Source organism: Chelonia mydas, chromosome 3 (assembly GCF_015237465.2).
Source record: "Chelonia mydas isolate rCheMyd1 chromosome 3, rCheMyd1.pri.v2, whole genome shotgun sequence".
NCBI classification, from domain to species: domain Eukaryota; kingdom Metazoa; phylum Chordata; order Testudines; family Cheloniidae; genus Chelonia; species Chelonia mydas.
The window spans coordinates 129542096-129564162 of NC_057851.1; the positions used below are offsets into that span (position 1 = coordinate 129542096).

Here is a 22067-nt window from a genome sequence, read left to right on the forward strand (position 1 = left end):
CATGACATTCATAGTTAACTGAGTGAGCAGAAATTAGCTTATGTACTTTTACTAATAATGGAAATGCTAAGAAATTAATTTCATTCTAGTATATTACAGCACTTGTGCCAGTACAGTTAAGGCTGAACAGCAACTGAGGTCAGTCTTAATTTCACACTTTCTATTTTATGTCACAAACTTAGTGTTAAGCAAATATTCAAATGTATACCTGTCGTAAGTATATTTTCCCCCAAATCAAATTCCTCACATATTATAAGTTTGAATTCTATTATTTATGGAAATCTGAAAAAAAAAGTAAAATTCAGGCACGTGTAGCCAGAGACCTCCAGGCCAGTAGAGAGAGTAGTTAAAGCAGTCTAGAAGGCAACAACGGTCACTTCAACTAAAGGGAAATTATTGTGTCTGAGAAGCAGAGCAAGCAGAAGAGACTATGCGATCTACTATAGTATAAAAGCTCACTCCCAATCAAAATATATTAATTTGTGTGTAAAGATATACAGGAACAAGTGTGCAGGGGGAAGGAAGAGGGACAGAAGATTATATAAAAAATTACCTAGCACTGTCAATGTGTACAGCAATGTACAAAATGCAATATTATAACAGATTTTCTGAACGCCTCCAGCTATCAGAAACACAGAAAATGTTCCTAACCTCCGCCCACCTCCTCTATGAAGAATGGCTGTAAGAATTAGCTGCAATCTTTCCACAACACATAACTAACATAGAGCCCCTACTCAAACACTCATTAATCAGTTAAACCTTCTTCTGATTCAACTAAAGTATTGACTTGGGAAGAATTACTGAGTCAGGCCTCAATATACTGTTACAATATGCTACTAACCCACAAATGTCATTTTTGTTTGATAATATAATAATTATGATAAAATCCCAAACAGAGGAAAAAAATCGAACTTGTTTTTCCACTTAGTCACGCAAAAATGATGCTAGTGTGTTTTATCTCTCATTCTGCCCTCCATGTATGATTTAATTTCTTTACTTCTTTGAGCCTACTGATTTGTTCTGACAAGGATAGCATCGGAATATTAGAGGGTGCTTATCACTGCCACTGTAATTAAGGTTGAAAAACAGTTTCAAACATACAATTCTGTTTTTACACAATTCATCACAACATTCACTTTGTGTACTAAAGATGACAGGTGATTTATGCTCCCCCCCCCCCAAAAAAAAAAGAAAAGAAAAGAAAAGAAAGCGAGCAAAATCTGTCCATCCATTTTTCACTTTGTCAAGGCTGAAAATAACACATTTTTTCCATTTTAAAATTCTATCCTTTTAAAAAATATCAGGGCTACCATAAAATAAAAACAGATACAGATTTGGCATGAATATAATCCTCCTCTCTTTTTGAACTAGTATCTTTGCTTTGCTTGGGGGAGAAAAATAATTTGATTTAAGAAAGAGATGAATGAATATTCTATAGTGGATATACCTTAAACCTAGACAAGCAACTTAAAGATGTACTTTGCATGCATTCACAGCTCAGTTAAAGACATTTTGCTCCCACTGTAGTAATCACTAAACTTCCACTAACTTAAAAGGGAGCAAGAAAAACACACACGCACAGGAAATTAAATCCCCCCAAAATCGTTTTGACAGAGCATTAATGCTTCTAGATCAAGAACTCAAGTCTGGAAATTCCAAAAGTTAAAGTTCCTCTAGCAATATGAATTCAGCCATGTTTCACATCTAATATTTTATATTTCTCTTTCGCTGAAAAATGAAAATATTAACATATTACTCTACATAACACACATGTATAACTGTGGGATATAAAACATGGGGGAATGAATACTGCAACAGAAAATGTTAGCTTTTGGAATTTCCTGACCTTCAGATTTAACGCTGTATTAATACTAACATTTGGGGGACGGGGTTTCAACTTAATTCTATTTTCAAAGCTATCTAACATTTTACTGTATTTTAGGAAAAAGTCTTTGAGCACTACACAAACCATCTTATCTGAGAAAAATGTGTTTATTGCCACCAAGGCATTGTTTTAGCTATATAGCAACTGTATACCTTTAACAAAGAACTAGGGTACTAATAATGTCCTTTGGGAAACAGTGTTTCACTGCAACGTAACACTGCAGATGAATTACACAAGTGAGTTTTCTGTAAAGTAATATATTCATTAATATTTGTATCATATAGTTATGCCATTACCCTTTGTAAAATTACCTGTTCATTGCCCGTCTCCTGGAGATTTCGAATAGAGGCATTTATCAGAGAAGAGATGAAATTCCAAATGGAGGGCCCCTTTTTCCAGCCAGCTTTTGAGCATAAATTCACCAGGTCTGACAATAATGCTAAGTATAAATTACAACGATCCAGATCTGAAACCTAACATGAAGAAGGTAACCAGAGTCACTAAAGAGGGAAAAAATTAAATTGAAAATGAGACAGCTAGAAAAAGGCAGGAGCAGCAGCAACAATTACAGTTGAACAGTCTTTTCTTCTTGTGGCTAAACACACATTCTTCTCTCCCTTCCTGTCAGGTTCCCCCATTCCACCTCAGGGGTCACGGAGCAATCAACAGCAACTCTGGAACTATGAAAGGAATCTCCAGTCTTCTTTTTTTACTAGAAACTTCCTTCCCCTCCATTTGACCACAGGCTCTGCCTTTCTTCCTGTTGGGTCCATAGATCATTTCAAGCGGTCAGTGCAAAATCAGCTGTTTGATAACTGGACCACTGCTTTTTCTTCTTCTGCAGATGTCTCACCACAGAGTCCTAAGAAAAGAGCGTACACGCTTCTCCCCGCTCCTACTTCACTTTCCCACTACGTCTCCTCTATTTGTTCTCTGGCTTCTAGCTTCTGTGCTCCCCTTCACGTACTTCTCCTACTCCACACCACATCATCCCAACACTACCTACTTTCTCTCCTCTCTTCACCCACTGTGTACTTTCATGAACTTTACTGCCTTCTCTACTCCCAGAGAGCTAAACACCTTCTCTTCTTTAGGAACTATTAGGAAAGGGACGGAAAATAAGACAGAAAATACCATAATGCCCCACTATATAAATCCATAGTGCACCCACATCTTGAACAGCGTGTCCAGTTCTGGAAGCCCCATTTCAAAAAGGATATAGTGGAACTGGACAAGGTTCAGAGAAGGGCAACAAAGATGATCAAGGGTATGGAATGGCTTGAGGAGAGAGAGGAGAGACTAAGAAGATTAGGGCTGTCCATCTTAGAAAAGACAAAACTAAGGGGTGATATGATAGAGATCTATAAAATCATGAATGGTGTGGAAAAAGTGAATAAGGAAGTGTTATTTACCCTTTCCCACAATACCAAAACCTAGGGTCACCCATGAAATTAATAGGCAACAGGTACAATACAAATAAGAGAAAGTACTTTTTTTTACACAATGCACAATTGACTGTGGAACTCCTTGCCATGCAATGTTGTGATGACCACAAGTACAACTGGGTTCAAGAAAAGAACTATATAAATTAATGGAGAATAGGTCCATCAATGGCTATGAGCCTAGATAGTCAGGGATGAAACCCCAGACTTGGGGTGATCCTAAACTTCTGACTGCCAGAAGCCAGTAGGGGAAGGATCAGGGGCAGATCACTCCAACTGGTCTGTTCTGTACACTGCCCCACAAGCTTTGGTATTGTCAGAGACAGAATACTGGATTAGATGGACCACCGGTTTGACCCAATATGGCCATTCTTATGTTCCTTTTCTCACTTTCACAAATCCTCTTCTCATTTCAGCCTTAGTCTTTGTCTTAGTTCAGGTCCCCTTTTCATCCCATCCTCTATCATGAACTCCTCTTGGACTCTTTCCATATCAGTTTTATTTCCATACTCCACACTCTCTCTTTGATTATGTTCCCTCTCAAACTCCCACTCCACTGCTGAAATGCTCACCCTGATCCACAACCTCTATTTTCCTGCTACCATCTACCTCTTCACTCTTGCTGAAACACAGCTCTTTTCTGATGCCTCAACCTCTGTTGCTATCTTCCTCTTACAAAGACCATCTTTTTGCACTCCCCCAAGTGTTATAAGTGACTATGAATTTCTCCCTCCCTCCCTGTTAGTCACTTCCTGTCCCTTCCTCCTTCCCATGCAACTTTCTTATTTGGAGTCTACACTGGCTAGTTTGGCCTAGATTCACAAAGGGACGTAGGCATTGTGACACTGAGTGTCACTTTTAGGAATCTAGAAAATGACAGGGACAGAACTGCGATTCACAAAGGCTGAGTTAAGCACCTTGGCTCCCCATACAACAAATGGGGAAAAATAGGCATCTCAGAATGAGATTTACAAAATCAAGCAAATTAGGCAAGGAAGCGCCTAAATTAGCCAATAGAAGACAGCAATGAGAAGAATGTGTGCTAAGTCCCACTCCTCTCAGAGAGGTAAGTGCTGAGACCAGGCTGCAGGGAAGTGCCTATCACTGCTAGCGATTTATAGCTGGGAACCCCTCTCATGGAGTCAGGTGGCATAAGCGCCTAACAGTGTTTCTTGTGAGAATAAGCTAGGCAGGTGCCTAACTCCACACAAAATGGCCAGAGGTGATACCCACCTTATAACTTTTAGCCCAATGGTTAGAGTACTCACCTGGGATGAGGGAGACCTGGGTTCAACTCCCCCCCTGAAGCAGAGGGAGAGAAAGGATTCAAACTGGGGCCACCCACTGCTCAGCTGAGTGCAGTAACCACTGAACTATGGGATAGTCTCATGTGGGGCTCTCTCAATCTCGCTTGTTGAGTCTGTTCCACAGGGAATAAATACTTAAATGGTCCCTGGGCCAGAGAGAGAGAAAGAATGACTCTGTAGCCTGGTGCTTAGGGCACTCTCCTGGGAGTTGCGAGACTCAGGGTCCAATGTTTTGTTCATTAATTATCCACAGTGGAACAGCTGCAACAGGACAGACTGACAGAGCCCCATATAAAACTATCTCAGAGCTCAGGGGTTAGAGCGCTCTCCTAAGAGGTACTGGAAACCCCTGTTCATAACCTTTCTCCTACTCTGGCACAGAATGGGGAATTGAACCTGGGACTTAGACACTAAATGCTATTTTGAATCTGGACCTTTCTCCCTTTATCCTCTGTGTAGCCACTACCTACTGCTAAAATTCTTGCCCAGGTTCTCGCTATCTCTTATCTTGTTTACAGTAACCTCCTTTCTGTCTTTCAACTTTTCACTTCTCCCCATCTAGTCTATCCAAATTGCATCTGCTGAAGTCACCGTCCTCTTGTCACGCTGCTCATCTCCTTGTACTCACTTTAAAGGCCTTTAAATCTCTGATCTCATTTCCTCCTACACTTCTATTGCCACTCAACTCCCCACATTTCTCCCAACCCACTCATCTTTTTGCTTTATCTCCTTTCTCACTCTCTAGCTTTGTACTTTGTTATACTGCCTTCTATGCTTTGAATAACCCTCCTCTGTCAGCCAAGCCCCTCTCTTCTCCTGAAAACCTACATCCTTCAGCAATACTACATTTCTTCTCATCACTATGTCTCGTTTTACTCTTTCTCCCATGAACCGTTTATCACTAGTTTCGCCTTGTGTGTGTCTTGTAAGCTCCTTCGTAAAGCTCTCTGCTCAAGACCAACAGAGAGCTAGTACTCCTGGGGAAATTCTGTGCCAAAAAATAAAAAAATCTGTGCATACTATTCTAAAATTCTGCATATTTCGGTTGTCAAAAACAACACAAAATAATCACTCCAGTTTCAATTATTTTGGGAATTTATTTTAAAATACCTGTCAACAAGTATGTCAACAATACAGACAACAGCCAAAAAGATTCCCCCAGGAGCAGAGAGTTAAAGAAACCCCTACAACAACCCGGTTCCAGTTGGGGGGTGCTGGAGGGGGCTGTGTGGGGCACCCAGAGCCCAGACATCTGCACTTGCATCTCCCCAGAGCCCAGCTATGGACCACACACCTCCCCGCCCCGGATCAGACACTCACACCTCCTTCCCCCCAGAGCCAAGCCACAGGGCACCCCCTGGCCTAGACACCAGCCCCACCCTTGCACAGAGCCCAGCCGCGTGGCGCACCCCCCCAGCCTAGACACTAGCACCCCCCCACAACAGAGCCCAGCCGCGGGGCAGCCCCCAGATACCAGCCCCGCCTTTCCCCACAGAGCCCAGCCGAAGGGCAGCCCCCAGCCCAGACACCAGCCCCACCAGATCCTTTACTCCACCAAGCTTCTATACTGTCCCGCTGGAGGACATGGTGTAGTGCAGCCCCCTGCTCTTCCTCACCCTTTGCTAGAGCTGACTGGGTCTCCCAAGCCCTCTCCCGTCTTGGGAGAATGACGATCAAAGAGCATGCAGCCTCCAGCCCTGCCAGGCTGGGCGCTCCAGCGGCCCTTAGCGGCAGCCAGAAAGCCTGCATGGAAAATAGGGAATTCTGCATTCTGCAGTAACGCAGAATTCCCCCAGGAGTAAACTAGTTATTATCAATTTTTTAAGAAGTCAAATATCACCAGCACCTCTCGGGTTTCATTTTAGGACTCTCAGTGAAACCCCAACATGAAAAACTGTTTAAATTTTAACTAGCCTTTTACTGAATACAGTAAAGAGGGAGAGGGAAAATAAAATAAAATGTTGACCAGTACTATAAAAACAAATTGTCAAGTAACTTTCTCTCAAAACCACCAGTTCAGTACCTCTGCTATAGGATTTCTTTAGACCAGAGCAGTGACAATTAATGTAGTGAACTGTTCCCACTGTGCCAAATTTCAAGTCAGTTTGATGGCTGAGGTAAACTGAATCTTTGCTGAATTCCCTTTACTGGAAGAAACTTCAGATATCTGTCTCAGCGGGCTTTTATCAAAAACCATTAAAGTATTTCTATCCAAGATGATTTTCTGCGTGTTGAAATATTTCATTTGGAAACATGTAAAAATATTGCCAATTCCGTGTATAACAGATTAACAATCAGAACTGTAATTAAAAAAAAACAAGAAATCAGACAGTATGTCTTTCAAGTACCTACAGTAAATACTTACAGTATTCAACTCACTTGTAGTGAGTCTTCTGAGGACAAATTCCAGAACACTTTCTGCAGCAGTCATAACAGAATTAGAGAGAAAACTTAACACCACATCTATACAGAAAACAAAACAAATGCACTATTAAAACAATGTACTTTTTTGTGTTAGAGACACATGATATACAAAGTGGATTAAATCAGGTTACCATACAATGTCAAGCTATACAGGAATAAGCATTTACAGTTCTCTTAAGCCTCTGATCATTCAGTATAAATGACTGCTCATTGTTTTATTGTATACTATTCTATTTCAGTGGGTTCTACTTCTCTTTTTGAGGAGATCTTCATCTGTTTGGTTAGAGGGCTATAAAATGGTGCACAGAATATAAGGATTTTCAAGCAACGTTTATGATTATCTTTTTAGGGTTAGGCATTCAATCTTAAAGGCCACACACAAAGCTCTGCTGCTTAAAAATGTATAAAAACTTGATGTTAAGAATCCCTCAAATCTTCTCAAGTGTTAATCAATAAATCTGGAGGGTATTCAGAGTTCCAGATCAAATCTCATAAACTAGTAGGTCCAATTTAATGCCCAAGTAAACCTGTAATTCATTGGTTTGCTGTCTATGTTTATCAGAAATCAATTTGACTGAATAAACACCAGAGAGATCTCAAAGTCAATGAGATTATTCAAGTGCTTAAAGTTAAAGCACATACTCAAATGCTTTGCTGGATCAGAGCCTAAAGTAATTAGAACGACTCTCAAACTTTATTATAGTATATTATGGTATTCTAATGCCCAGATTACGTGTGTGTGGTTGTTGACCTTTACTACAAAAGTTTCTCGGTCTTGAATCAGCAATTTAAGTTAAGGCTGTAAAACAGGTTCCATTCAAACCTAATTTTCACAGTTTCATAATTTTGTGAAATATTCATTACTGGTACTGAAATTTTCCATAATGAGCCTCTACACAAATATAACATTTTTTTCTGAAAAACAAGCAAAATCCCTTCAACTGCTTTTAAAGCTGAGTGAAAGTGAAAAAAAATACACCTTTCCTGTTTTAAACCAAAACTACTATGATCATATACATCACTGAGGAGTAGTATGCTTACATGGGAAAATTATATATATAATATTTGTTTAACACATTTATGGTTGGATGCAAATTGCAGAATGAGCATGCACATCAGAAAAGATCACCATGGGCAAGACTGTCACTTGCCCAATGCACCCATGCAGAAAAGTAAGGGGTTGGGCTACCTGGAACACCAGTGTATGTAACGAGGACAAGAGCAGGCATCACTGACACTAGCCCTCCTTTACCTCCACAAAAGTAACCTGGGAATGGATCGAGAGGGGCTGGGAATGAACACAGCCACTGGCTCTGTTCCCACAACATGCCAGTTAGCACAGCTGAACTGGCACAGAGGGAGAAGAATTTACTACTACAATAGCCGGTAGCAGATACTTTCTCCCTTAGAACAAAAACAAAGCAAGCTGAGAAAGGAACTCTTTCCCCCTCAGAGTCAGAACTCTTTCCTTGCTGCACCACACTCAGGGATACATGTAAGGTCACAATCTGGCCCAATGTCTCTCAATAGACACATAAAGATAGATCTGTTTCATTTGTACGCACAGCTAGTTAAAGTGGGGTTCTAGTCAGAAAAGCAACTATGTGAAAATGACATGTTCTAACTCTATCAATTTGCTCCTTGTTTCTATCTAGCATTGTATCTGCTCTTTTTAAATGATTAAAACAAGGGTACTTAAAATACTTTGTACTTTCATAGCATTGCAGAGTGTTGCAGAGTGAAGTGGGTTATATTCCTTCTTGTGAGTGATCAAAGTTTAGTGAAGTTTGCAAAGATGAAAGATAAAGAGCTGGACCGTTTTCAAATGTTCATAACATTATTGAATTCCCAACCCATTTTTTCCCAAACTTTGTCACGAGCTTACTCCTCAATGAGGACTATTTAGAATGCTCAGTTTCCAAATTCAGCCGCTAATGTAATGTACAATGGGAAAAGTTTTTTGTTTTTTTCTTAAACACATCTGCATACACAACAGCTAAAAGAGAAAAGGAGTACTTGTGGCACCCTAGAGACTAACCAATTTATTTGAGCATAAGCTTTTGTGAGCTACAGCTCACTTCATCGGATGATGCTCAAATAAATTGGTTAGTCTCTAAGGTGCCACAAGTACTCCTTTTCTTTTTGCGAATACAGACTAACACGGCTGCTACTCTGAAACCAGCTAAAAGAGGGTTTCTTGAAGCTTTCTAAAGTAATTCATCTTTAGGTAGAGACCAAGCATGGAAGATTTCAATAACTAAAAAGTTATTTTCAGAAAGTTATAAACAAATGAGAGCACAGGATTATAATGGAAAATAGCATTTGTTACTTAGGGAAGGTTACGATAAAACATGTACAAGACATAGTGCCACACAATACATTTGTATGGCACTTAGTCATAGAAAATGACAGGTATGTTACTACTGTAGGGGCTGTAGTGGGTAAATGTGGCAAAATGTACTTCACCACCTACGTACCTCAATCTATATTTCAAGGGAGACCACAGTGGCACTGAAAGTCAGACGGATAATACATCAATACGGAGATGGCACTGAAAGCCTCTGCATGCTCTTTTTGCACCAACATATGGGGAGTCAACAGAACACAGGGAGGATAACAAAGTATTAAAGTAGAGTCTATCTGATTGGACCTGCTATGAAATAAACATCTATGAAGCACAGGTTGAGCTCCCAGCAGAGATTCTCAAAGAATACCTTTGAGGATTTCTTCAAGGTTTTCTGTGTCACCTTAGAATTACACCAAAGAGCAAGCTCGGAGAAAAGCCTGGTACCCTTCCTGGAGATTTAACAGCCAAATCTTGCGCTGATATTTAATTTTTAAAATCACAGTTTAATTAAATGGAAAGCTGCCAAATGCCAGAAACAATATGGACATATTTCAAAACTATATTGTGCTTATTATCAATGTTCTCTATTTATTAACATGGCTGAAAATGGCTCAGCTCACTGCTTGTATAGGAGTGCACATCTCTAGTTTGTTCACAAGGTTAAACGTAATTTTGTTGCTACATCAAATTATTACAGTTATTGCACCATAACTCCCCCTTGCATGCTGTTTGGTTCATGCTTTACCTGTAATAATAATTCTGCAAAGGGAACTTAGGAATTATTTTGATAAACCACAACGCAGAACAGAATCCAGCTAACTCTCCCATAGTTCTGTTGGCCCTCAAAGGTTATCAAGAGTAATAATTAGTAAAAAGTGATTTTTCAACACTAAAGTCTGCAGACTCAGTAAACACAGGTAGCAGATCTGTTGAGTAAGAAAATGCCAATAATGCAGCCACCTTTCGAAAGGAACATCAAGTACATTTCTGTACTTTTTTTAAACAAAGCATTCACCACTGTTAGTAACATCACTGTACAAGCTTGAAAAGCAGAACCTGTTTGTATCAGTTTTCCCCTTTCAATACATTGTGTCCCTCTCCCTTTTTTTAAAATGGTAAACATGCCAACCCAACTTGGACATTTACTGTATTTCCCTGTTCGTGAATCATCAGCAAATAGGTCAGTTCATAACACTGGCAATTAAGTTTATTACTTGGCTTTACTCTGCAGCAGAGAAGCATGAAAACACAGCAGGTCATACCTAAAGAGTGGCTTTTCTTTTCTTACATGTCTTGATACCAAAGCATTTAAAAGGAGAAAAGAAGTTTGGAATTCAATCCTGCAAGGTGAAAGCAGTCTCCTGGAAGATTCAACGGACTGCTAGGAACTCTGCAGGCTCAATTCCCAAAGAATGGGCTCATAGTTATTTGTAATATGTTCATGTTATCCAGGTTCTAAATACCTGTGGGTCCAATCCTGAAGGATGCCAAGTGCTTTCTTGGAAGCATTCTACATCCTCAACTCACAAGCAGTGGTGGGATACGCCAGAAGGGCTTCTGCACGATTGGGCCCAGAGTTTCTGATTTGGAGGGCATGCCCCTGATTGTAAACTTTTTTATGTACATTACTTATGAATGGACATTACTTGACAATATCCCTTTACCGTAGTAAATATCCACAAGTTTAATTTGATTATAAATTATATAGGATGCAATATACTAAAGATATCACTAACCATCTTGTGGACTGGACTGTTTTAACAAACAGGTCTGTAATAGCCTCAACAGTAGCTGTAGACTTTTATCGGTTTTCAGTGTTGGTATGTAAGCATTAGTGCCAAGTTTCAACAAGACATCCAGAAGAGGGTGCAAGAAAGACTTTAGTTCAACCCGTTCAGTGTTGCTTTTTTTGCTGCACAAAACAAAAATTAAAAACAAATATTCTGTGAACTTTTCTTACATATCTAAGTCACTTGAAAATCTAGAACTTAGACTCCGAAGTCATTTAGGCACTTTTGAAAATTTTACAAGACAAGTTCTAAGGCAATTGACTACGGATTGATCCAAAGCCACTGAAGTCAACTGGAGTCTTTCCACTGGCTTCAGTGGGCTTTGGAACAGGCCCAGAAAAAAATTTGATGAGATTCCTACTTGCCTGTGTTTATTCTTCACCTCCTCCACATCTGCAGCCAGCAGAATCATTGTAGCAACAAGCTTAGCTTCAAACCAGTCAGGCATAAAGCAGTTTTCTCCTGATTAAAGAGAATTTAAATTTTCCATTATATTTTTTTTAAAATCTCAGTATGGTAATTTTAACTGTTAATGTAGGTTTCCAATCCTATTAACAGCAGGCAGTGATACATAAATGATTCATGAATTCAATATACAAAATATCAGCATAAATATTAATAATGAACACTTTGCATTCTTGTATATAAATTTAAATTAAACCAGGTTCATTTTCACCCTCTACCTACTACATAAGAGAGCATCTACCAGCCTTTTGGTTTTTTGCATTTAGGAGCTATTAATTCATAAAGATTAACTGAACTTACTTTTGGATGCAGGTGCCTTAAGGTAATCTTCCACAAGAGTACGTACATATGCACTTAATGAAGATCTTTCTTGATGCTCAACATGGCAGTTTATGGACTTTCTGAAGCATCTGTCATGAGTATACAGCCAATCGCAAAGCTAAATGAAATAAATGTTGCTATTTAAACACTTTTACCAACTTAGGGTATATAGAAGAAAATAAGTTATCCGACACAATCCAATATGCTTAAATTCTCTAGAAGTGTGTATGGTGGTATACATATTAATACACTTTTGATACATATGTAGAAAAGGGAAGAAACCTGCAGTATTTTTTTTTTTAAATCCTGTACTTGTTTAAGCTTTTCGTACTCATAACAAGAGTAGAACAGATGCTGAGCATAGTCATTACTTCATTAACCTGCTGTGCCATCGCATGCAGCTGGATCTACTTATTCAGTCAGAATGTTCTTAAGTCCAAAGATTACTTCTTCCATGTTTTTTCACTTAAATTTCTAATTCCGTGGCTGAACGTGCCCATTCAAGGTTGTGATATATGTGTATTTTGAGAGTTAAAATTCAAAATGGAAAGCAAAAATTTAATCTTACATGCAAATTTGTCTTCTTTTGGGAATGGAGTTCTTTATTCTTGTAAATGCTGGGTTTTGCCACACAAACGAAAATGAGAGGCAATTCTCATGCAATTCTTTGGCACCCAAATACTGGCCCTTTAAGAGGTTCCCAGACACCTACTGCCTCAGAAAATACTTCCAAAACTATGAAAAAGGAAAGACAGGTACAGCAGATAATCATTCTGAAGAGAAGGCACATTTAAAGATAGGACAAAACAGTTTATTACTCCAGCAAACAAATCCTATATCCGCTAACCAGGGTGGATAAAAATCAATGATTTAAAAAAAAAAAAAATCAGATTTTTTTTTTATTTAAATCAGATTTTTTTTGAGGGAAAAAAACCTATCTAAAGATAGTTTTAATTAAGATACATTATAGCTAAAAGATATCTCATCATGGAATAGGGATTATAAATTCTAATTCCATAGCATGAGACAATATATTCCTGTAATGTTTAAGAAAAGTTTTGTAAATTAGCTCCAATATTTCATGAATTAGGGACCCAATCTTACGGGGTTCCAGGGGCTTCTGTATAGATTCTTTAGGTTAATCTTTCTATCTACACAATGGGACTCAGTGCTCAGTCAACAAGATACCATCAGAGATGCTGAGTTTTGCAGTTCTCAAACCGTGGATTTGTCTCTCCAGAGATAACATGCTTGTTAATAGCAAAAATGTTTTTCAATAAAATAAATAATATACAGAGGTGAGAAATAACAGACTTCAATTCTATTGTCCCTCTGCAAATTTGTGTACACAGAGTCAATCCCTTACCTCTCTCTAAAAGTGAAAAGTTTCAAAAAGTTCAACAAATAGAAGATTATTGGGGGCGGAATAGATCTGGACAAGAAGAAGTCAGGAGATAAATGTGAGAAGGGTGGGACAGGCACAAAAAGTGAAACTATTTGGGCAGCACATTCCAGAAGTCTTGAGGTCTTTGAGTGTAGCTTTCCTTGATTTGAGATCTATCATACCATTCTCTCACTAGAAGGGAAAACCTATAATGGCAGCAGGCCGTAAAAGAGACTCAATTTGGGAATATTTTAATGAAGTTCCTCTACCTGTGGGTAAGACAGGCATGCGTGCAAAATGCAAACAGTGCAAAAAAGAAATGTAAGGCCTGGTTGCCCGAATGAAACAACATCATGAGAAACATGATCTCAGGAGGAAGCTGTGTTGAAGATGATGAAAGGAACATGTCTGAACATGCAGGATCTTCGGGTTGGTAAACTATTTTTTATTTCATACTCCTTTCTTAAGGACTGCCTGTCTTCCTTCCGGACTATTCTTGAATTCTCATGTTTGAGCAAAAAATATAGTTGTTACTCTATGGTACTATCATTTTAGATGCAGTTGTGATAAAAAATAAATAGCTGAAATAGGCAGATCTTCCTTTTACAATTTCACCTTTAAAGTAGCACTGAGTGTCAGTGAATGCAATGAGTAATACTAAATGAGGAGTATGGTGGTAATAATTAAATAACTGCATTGACTTATTTGGTTTAGGAGAATCCTCCCTCAACATACAGGATTCTGAAGACTATCCACCTTCAAGATCACCATCATTTTCTACAGTTTCAGAGTTATCTGCCAATGATAGTGTTTCAGTCACATCATGTATGTCACATAGCCACAGTATATCACCTGGGACAAGAAGAAAAAAAAATCTCCATCATCCAGAAACAACCATAGATAAGTTTGTGATAAGAACCAGCAGATTACAAAAAGAGGTAACTGATGAAAAAATTGCCCAGTTTGTTTATGCAACAAACTCTCCTTTCTATATGATTGAGAACCCACACTTCATTAACATGGTCCAGTCATTAAGACCAGGATTCAGTCCACCCAACAGAGCAGATGTCGCAGGCAAATTGCTGGATAAAGCGTATGAAAGAGAAATTGAGCAGCGTGCAAAAGGTCTAGAGGGTAAAATTGTTAAACTGAGCTTTGATGGCTGGAGCAATGTCCGCAATGATCCTGTTGTATGTGCTTGTGTGACAACAGAAGAAGGGAATGTCTTCCTTACAGAAACAATTGATACATCAGGAAATGCACCCACAGCAGAATACTTACAAGAAGTAGCAGTAAAAACTATAACAAACTGTGAAAAAAAAATTCAAATGTCTAGTACACAGTTTGGTCAAAGACAATGCTGCAAATGTATCCAAGATGAGAAGAAATTATTTAGAAGAGAGTCCCAAGCTAATAACATACAGTTGCAGTGCTCATTTGATGCACCTCCTAGCCAAGGGAATGGCAAGGGAGAAAGCAGGCTGGCACTGTGGATACCTGGAAGTCTCTTATAGAACAAGCATTTGGGCACCAAAAGTCTGCATGAAAGAACTGATTCTGATTTGCACTAGGATATGGCTAAATACAAAAGTTACAAATTAGCTCATGTTCTCTCTCTGGAGAATGCTGTGGCAAAGCAGGGCATACAAGTCCGGTACGAGCTCAGCTCCAGCTCTTACGCTGCTTTGAAGTGCAGCAGAAGCTCTGCCCTCAGGAGAAAGCTGCTCTTGTGCAGAATTCAGGTGCTCTGCAGGAGAAAAGAAAAAAACAACCTACCCCTTCTTCCTTACCTGCTCACACAATGAAGGTGCATGTTAAAATCTTCTGACTAATTACCTGCTGGATAGCAGGTTGAGGGTTAAAATTAATCTCCTCCTTAGCGTTAAACGTGTTACAAGGTACAGATACAAAGCACAAATAAATTAGCACTCAGTACCAGAAGCTCCAGATGTGCCAGTACAAAAGGGACTGAAAATTAGTTCACATGCATAAAGTATTAGAGAATTAAAACATTAGCTATAACTAATACAATAGATCAGTACAGTCTATTACAGAACATTTTGATTAACACAAAACCAGCAGCAGTTTCAATTCTCACCTCCATCCATAGTATAGTCCCTCTGCTTAAGGACTCCTCTTGTCTAAGAGACATGAGAAAACTTGAAATCTCTGGAAGTGACACTTTCTCCTAAAGACATTATTTAAGGTTCATTAGTCCCCAACACACACACACACACACACACACACACACTCTCCCACACACACGTAATATTTTAAGTGTGAAACTGAGAAGAGTTTGCTTTCATCTGGCAAATGATTCAATAAGAAAATAATCTTTTCCCTCTCACCCTCAATTTATTACAGGGATGTGAACTTTCCGAAGAGATTAATTTTTGCCTTTTTTCAGTTCCTAACATAACTTATTCATGACACACAGCTCATTTTCCTACAGTCTGATGTATCCATATTGAGATGTACACTGAAGGTGAATGAATGGCTTGAAGCGAGGTATTCACTGATGGCTTTTTTTTTTTTTAAGTGGGGGCAGGGTGTGTAAATGGACAACCTCAGTTATATTAATTTTAGATATTTAGAAGCCCTTGACTAATTCTTCCGTTTCTGCCTTTTCACAGGAAGCCCTGCTCAGGTCAGCTCATGGTCAGCCACAGCAAAATCTGAGACAGCAAAGAGAAAAGGTAAGCAGCTGTATTAGCAGACAAAAGAAAATGGGGTGGAGAATACAAAAGAGAACCTTTGATGTAGCTATCAGGCATAAGCAAGAGTAGTGTGCACTCCCCTTCCATTCAGTCACATGGACACCTCCATTCTCACTGATGATCATATGACAACCTTATGGCAACTACAGCAATTGCTTACTTGGAAATACATTCGGAAAGAAAGTAATTTTAGATTATTCTAAAGAGATTTAGAGGATAAAAAAAGGCCAGCAACTATATGATAGTAAGTTCTCCACATACCACTGGTTGGGAATTGATACTGAGCAGGAAATTGCTTATCACCTAACAGCTACGGTGGCAGGTAAATAATAAACAACAATGCATTGGTATTATTAATAAGTAGTAGTCTTCACCATGTGCTATGCATTGTCCTAGCAAGAAGACATTCCCTACCCCAAAGAGTTTATAATCTAAAAAAGCAAGACACACATGAATGGTGGGAAAGAGGGATACAATCAAAGTATGTATTTATATCATGTAGGTTTTATATACATCAGGGTGGTTTTTTTAAATTAAAACATATAAATTGAACTCAATTACACCATCAGCCTATCCACTGTGGGATGGCCAAAGTCTTGTAGGCTTCACAAAAGAAGTGAGTCCTGAGGAGAGGGCTTTATAGATCAGTTCAAGGAGAACACACATATTGCTGGTGTAAGTGAAAAAGGCAGAGAAAGATTTGTCAGAGGGGTGAAAAACAGGCAGTCAGAACTAGCATCACTTGATGGAAGAGGCAGGAGGATAATGCTATCAGAGACAAGAGCAGGTAAGGAACAGGAGCAGAGTCTTGAAGGTGAGGAGAAGCAGTTTCTACTTACATTTGGATTTCTTTTAAGTTTAACATTAACTCTGGATTTCCTGGGTTTCTATTGCTTTTTTTTTTTTGCAACAATTACAACATACCGGTAATACTTTTACCCTTAAGTTACTGATATGTATTCAGCCTTAACTGCAGTTAAATGTAGTTTTTATCCAGGAACTTTACTGAATTTCATCAAACAAGATAAAAGCATGAGTCCTTGTTTGATGTCAAGTTTGAAGTTTAAAAAGAAAGTTTTCTGAGCTATGCAAAGCACCAAAATCATTTGAAAATTTTTAAACCACATTTTATAGCTTAAAAGTGCCCAGACAAACTCTTGTGATATTATAGGGGAGAAAAAGGGGAAGGGTTTCCTTCTGGTTCAACACTAAGCATGAGAAATTTCAGTCCCATAAAATAATTTGAGAATTAGACAATTTATATTCAAGATTTTAAAATGAAAGTGATATTTTAACCTGACTATAAAGTCACCATGCTAACACTAGAAATATAATTTTAAAATCTTTTATGTCATTTTGAAAGTCTCTTTAATATTAAATTTTCATTTTTAAAGAAGTGTTTTTATGGCACCTAAGAGCACAACGGGATCCTGAGCCCATGACTAGGGATTCTAAGCATTTCAGTAATACAAATATCATCATCAATAAAGTACTGCAAATGAAATGCGGAACAAAAAGGATCAAGTTGTTTCATATGAAAAAACAAAGTTAAAAGAATTACTAGTACAACTGAATACAGGGACTACATCACTCAAGCACATTTTTCAAATGGATATTGCCAAAACTACAAATTCAGTCAAATCAGCTACTCCAAGTTCTATTTGGCAGCACTTATATATAGCATCATCATCTCTGAAAAATAACATATTACACTAGAAAAAAAAAGAGGAACTTACCACATCTGTCAAATGCATAGCTGTTTGAAGAAGAAAACACTGAGCAGCTCCCCGCAACAAAATTTGATGTGTGATCATAGTGCACTGCAGGACATCTCTGCAAATGGATAAATATGCACCTTAAATTATAAACAGATTTAGTAGCTCTTAAAATACATATTTACCAACTATATTTTAACTGGAGTTGTCAATATATTAAGAATGCAGAAGCACTCAGAATGTGCGCTGCACTTTCTAAACATACAAGATGATATAATTCCTGCGCTGAAGAGCATACAATCGAAAACAAGATGGGTTATGATTCTAAATAAACACAAATAACTTTTGTTTAGTGACAATTAAGGTTGCATAAGGACAAACCCCACCAACTCAAAATCTGAAAAGCATGGAAATGAAAAGCTAAGGGAAGTCTCTATTCCATGTCACATTCATATTGCCTGCAACACTGTTGGTAAAACACTCCAACAATTCATAAGGCTTTCATTCACTTACATCTCTAACAGATATTGAAAAGCAATAGTACCCAGAATTCATTAAATTCTCATTCTATCACAAAACCTTAACAGCGATCTCAGATGCTCCTGTGCCACCAGATTGACATCTGCCTGTCGCACATTCCATGTTTTTGGGAAATTACTCCCTTAACATTGCTGAGGTCATCGATAAGATTTTGTGCTAGAATTCAAAAGTTGATTATGTTGGGATAAGCGTTGCTTTTCAGTATCGGTTGGAGACAGAAGCAAAACCCTTACAGATTGATGGAGTGTTTATTATTATTATTAAGTGTTGCAGGCAATGTGAATGCCAGAGACTTTTCCCTTAGTTTTTCATTTTCATGTGTTTCAGATTTTGAGTTGGTTGAGTGTGTCCTGACACAACTCTAACCGTCACTAAACTAAGTTTTTTGTATTTATTTCCTAGTTCATTTTATACAAGGTTGGTGTACCTCAGTGGGTAGGTTCCAAGATCAAGCAAGGAAGAGGAGCTGACAAATGACTGAAACGTGAAATAGCTGTATTTTGACACACATCTTGAATAACAGCAGTTCCTGCACAAAGTGATTAACCTCTTCTTCTTCGAATAGTGTCCCTATGGGTGCGCCACTTCAGATTATTTCCAAGCAATATCCCTAGATGGAAGAGGGAGCTTTGCAACAGTGCAGAACCAAGACAGTACTGCAGAACCAAGTGTCACATCGGATCTGACTGCATGGATCAGAGAGTAATGTTTCAAAAACACATGTACTGAAGCCCATGTATCGGCGCTGCATACTTCAGACACAGGTACATTCTTTGTTAATGCCATAGATAGCACATTCAGCTAGATTGTAGGCACTATCACCCTTTGGAAGGGATGAATGCCCGCAGCATCATAACACGTGATAATACATCCAGATATCCATCTTGACAGTCTCTGAGTAGAGTTCGAGGACCATGCAGATCTATCCATGATGGAAATGAAGAGCCCAGGTGACTTCCTAAATTGCTTGGCCCTATTTAAGTAGAAGACCAATGCCCTTCTAACATCTAAGATATGTAAATTGGATTCCTGAAGAGAACTATGTGGCTTTGGGAATAACATTGGTAGATGAATGGATTAAGGTGGAATTCCGATATAACCTTAGAGGAGAATTTAGGGTGTGGATGTAAAGAGACCTTATCCTTAAAGAACATCGGGGGAGCAGGGGAGGATCTGCCATCAAGGCTCTAATCTACCTGATCCTACGGGCCAACGTAATGGCTACTAAAAATGCTGTCTTCATAGATAAATGCAATGGACAACAGCAAAAAGAAAAGGAGTACTTGTGGCACCTTAGAGACTAACAAATTTATTTGAACATAGTGTGCTGTAGCTCACGAAAGCTTATGCTCAAATCAATTTGTTAGTCTCTAAAGGTACCACAAGTACTCCTTTTCTTTTTGCGGATACAGACTAACACGGCTGCTACTCTGAAACAGAGAACGGGTTGCCATTGGTTTGAATGGTGGTCTCATAAGGTAACTGAGTATCAGGTTGAGGTCCCAGGTCGGGGTAGGGTCTCTAATCTGTGGGTTGTCACCTCCCAGACCCTTAATAAATGTAGACTAAACCAGATGGGCAAACATGAAGAAACCATCTACCGGAGAATGAATGGCTGATATTGCAGCCAAATGGACCTTAACAGAACTGATAACCCCAATTTTCATAGATCCAAAAGACAATCCAGGATGACTGAAATAGCACCAAATCAGGCAGGAGGAAGTGACAACAACATTAATGGAAGAATCTCTTCTATTTCTGCAGGTAAGTAGTGCAGGTTGATCTCTTTCTACTAACACTTGTACTTCCATAGAGCAGGAGGATTCTAACCACGTGAACTATCGGAGGAGCCATGCCCTGAAGTGGAGAACCACCGGTTGGGATGAAGCACAAAACCTGCATCCTGTGACAGGTGACGAGGAATGGTTGGGAGCCTGAACGAGATTTGGACACATACGTGTAGATGGTAAGGGTGCCAACCATCTCTCAGCCAGAGAGATCTTCCAAGATAGAAGAAAGGCATCTCCCAAGGACTAGTAGCCCAGACCCCCTCTTGAGCGGAAAAGAGGACACTTCCTGTTCCTGGAGGTGGTGAAGACATCCACTTCTGGCAGTCCCCATTTTTGGACTATGCTGTGGAGAACTTGGGTGTCTAGATCCCATTCGTAATCCTGTGAGAAGTGTATGCTGAGGAAATTGGCTCTGGTGGTCTGAATACCTGAGAGGTAGACCAGTGAAATTTGGATTTGATGAACTATGCACCAATTCCATAATTTTATGGCTTCGCCACAACAGGGAGGGGGATTTTGCTTGTTGATATAGAATGCATGATCTTGATTGATTTGCCTGTGATGAAGGAGAGGAAATGAAAGCAAGAATTCCTGACAGCCCTATGCTTCAACAGATTGACATGGAGACTGGTTTCTTGAGTTGTCCATTTGCCCTGAGTTGTGAGGGTATGAAGATGGGCTCCCCATCCCAACAGTGATAAATCTGTTGTTAAAGTTACTGATGGGGCTGCGCTACAGAAAGGAATGCCTGCACAGACGTTGAGTTGATCCTCCCATAGTCTAAGGTGTTCCTCACGTGGTAGAGGAACTATCACCTGTCTACCCAAGGTGTCTTTGACTGGAGAACAGGTCATTCTGAGCCAACCCTGGAGGCAGTGGAGACACAGCTTTGTCTGATCGGTCACAAAGGTGCAAGCTGCCATGTGTCCCAGCTACTGAACACTGTTCCTCATAGATGATGCGTAGGGGGGCATGCAGCGTTAAGTGTCCCACACCCAGATTTCTGCTTGGCCTGCTGGGGTGCGAGGAAGAGGGGCTCTGTCCTCTGCTGCACCTGCCCCTGGCAGCCAGGCCTGGGCAGGGAGCAGAAGGGGCGGGACCAGCCACTTCTCATGATGGCTGCTCCAGGTCACTGCTCTGTGCAGAACAGCAGCTGCCTGAGAGAGAACCTGGCTGGGGAGGTGGTGGCGGCAGCGGGCCGCCCCCGGCATGGGCCCAGTTGCCAGGGACAGAGGCTGAGTGAGTTGGACACCAGTGAGCTGGAAAATTGTTGTTGATGGGCAACCCGGGGTCCCAGTATGGTCATTGGAAGGGCCTGTAGTACAGAAGTGGCGATGGCATGCAGGATTGGTTCCACCACCCTCAATAATGAGTCCAATCTTCCCTATGACTTTCAAAAAACATGTTTCTGAAAGAATATATTGGAGAACCATAAACAGAAATAGAGGAGACTGACTGGAAGTCACTTTCATCCTCCTCCATCTCATCCAATGGAGGAGCACATGTAGAAAACAGTAGAGAGTCTTGTGGTCCAGATGACAGTAGGCCAAAGATCGGGATCTTAGTACCAAGAGATTCTCAGTACCCACAAGGAGCAGGGACTCCGGTTCATCTGTTATTGAGAAATCCTTAGTATGTCTGAACTCCTGTGGTACTGACGCAGCATTCAAGGCCACAGTCACTGAAGCTGATAACTGATGTACTGAAGTAGATGCCGACGGTGTCTAGCACCGCTGCTTACTCAGTGCTGAGGATACCACATGCATGAGTACTGACAACTATGCTGAACTTGGTGGTGCCAGTCCAAAGTGTCTGTGCTTCCCCTCCTTGCTGGTAGAAGGTACCCAGGCCCTTCTGGAGCCATGTCTCTCCTTTGTGCTCTGGGACTTTACGGTCCCACTAGTACTGGAGGAGGAGTCCTTCAACTTAATGGTACCAAG

At 39.8% G+C, this 22067-nt stretch overlaps 1 protein-coding gene across 7 annotated transcripts in view; it reads right to left on the reverse strand.

Moving 5' to 3' along the window:
• TARBP1 (TAR (HIV-1) RNA binding protein 1) overlaps positions 1–22067 on the reverse strand; it is a 97797-nt gene that overhangs the window by 46506 nt on the left and 29224 nt on the right. For all 7 annotated transcript variants that reach the window (XR_005224798.2, XM_037895264.2, XM_037895263.2 and 4 more), the window contains exons 8-14: positions 17819–17915; positions 15464–15553; positions 11961–12099; positions 11561–11657; positions 11142–11317; positions 7000–7097; positions 2197–2358 (exon numbers count right to left, since the gene is read on the reverse strand). Coding sequence is in view for 6 of the 7 variants with exons in the window: in XM_037895264.2 (XP_037751192.1) it covers positions 2197–2358; positions 7000–7097; positions 11142–11317; positions 11561–11657; positions 11961–12099; positions 15464–15553; positions 17819–17915 (859 nt within the window). In the remaining variant the exon portion in view is untranslated. The remainder of the gene's footprint in view (positions 1–2196; positions 2359–6999; positions 7098–11141; positions 11318–11560; positions 11658–11960; positions 12100–15463; positions 15554–17818; positions 17916–22067) is intronic.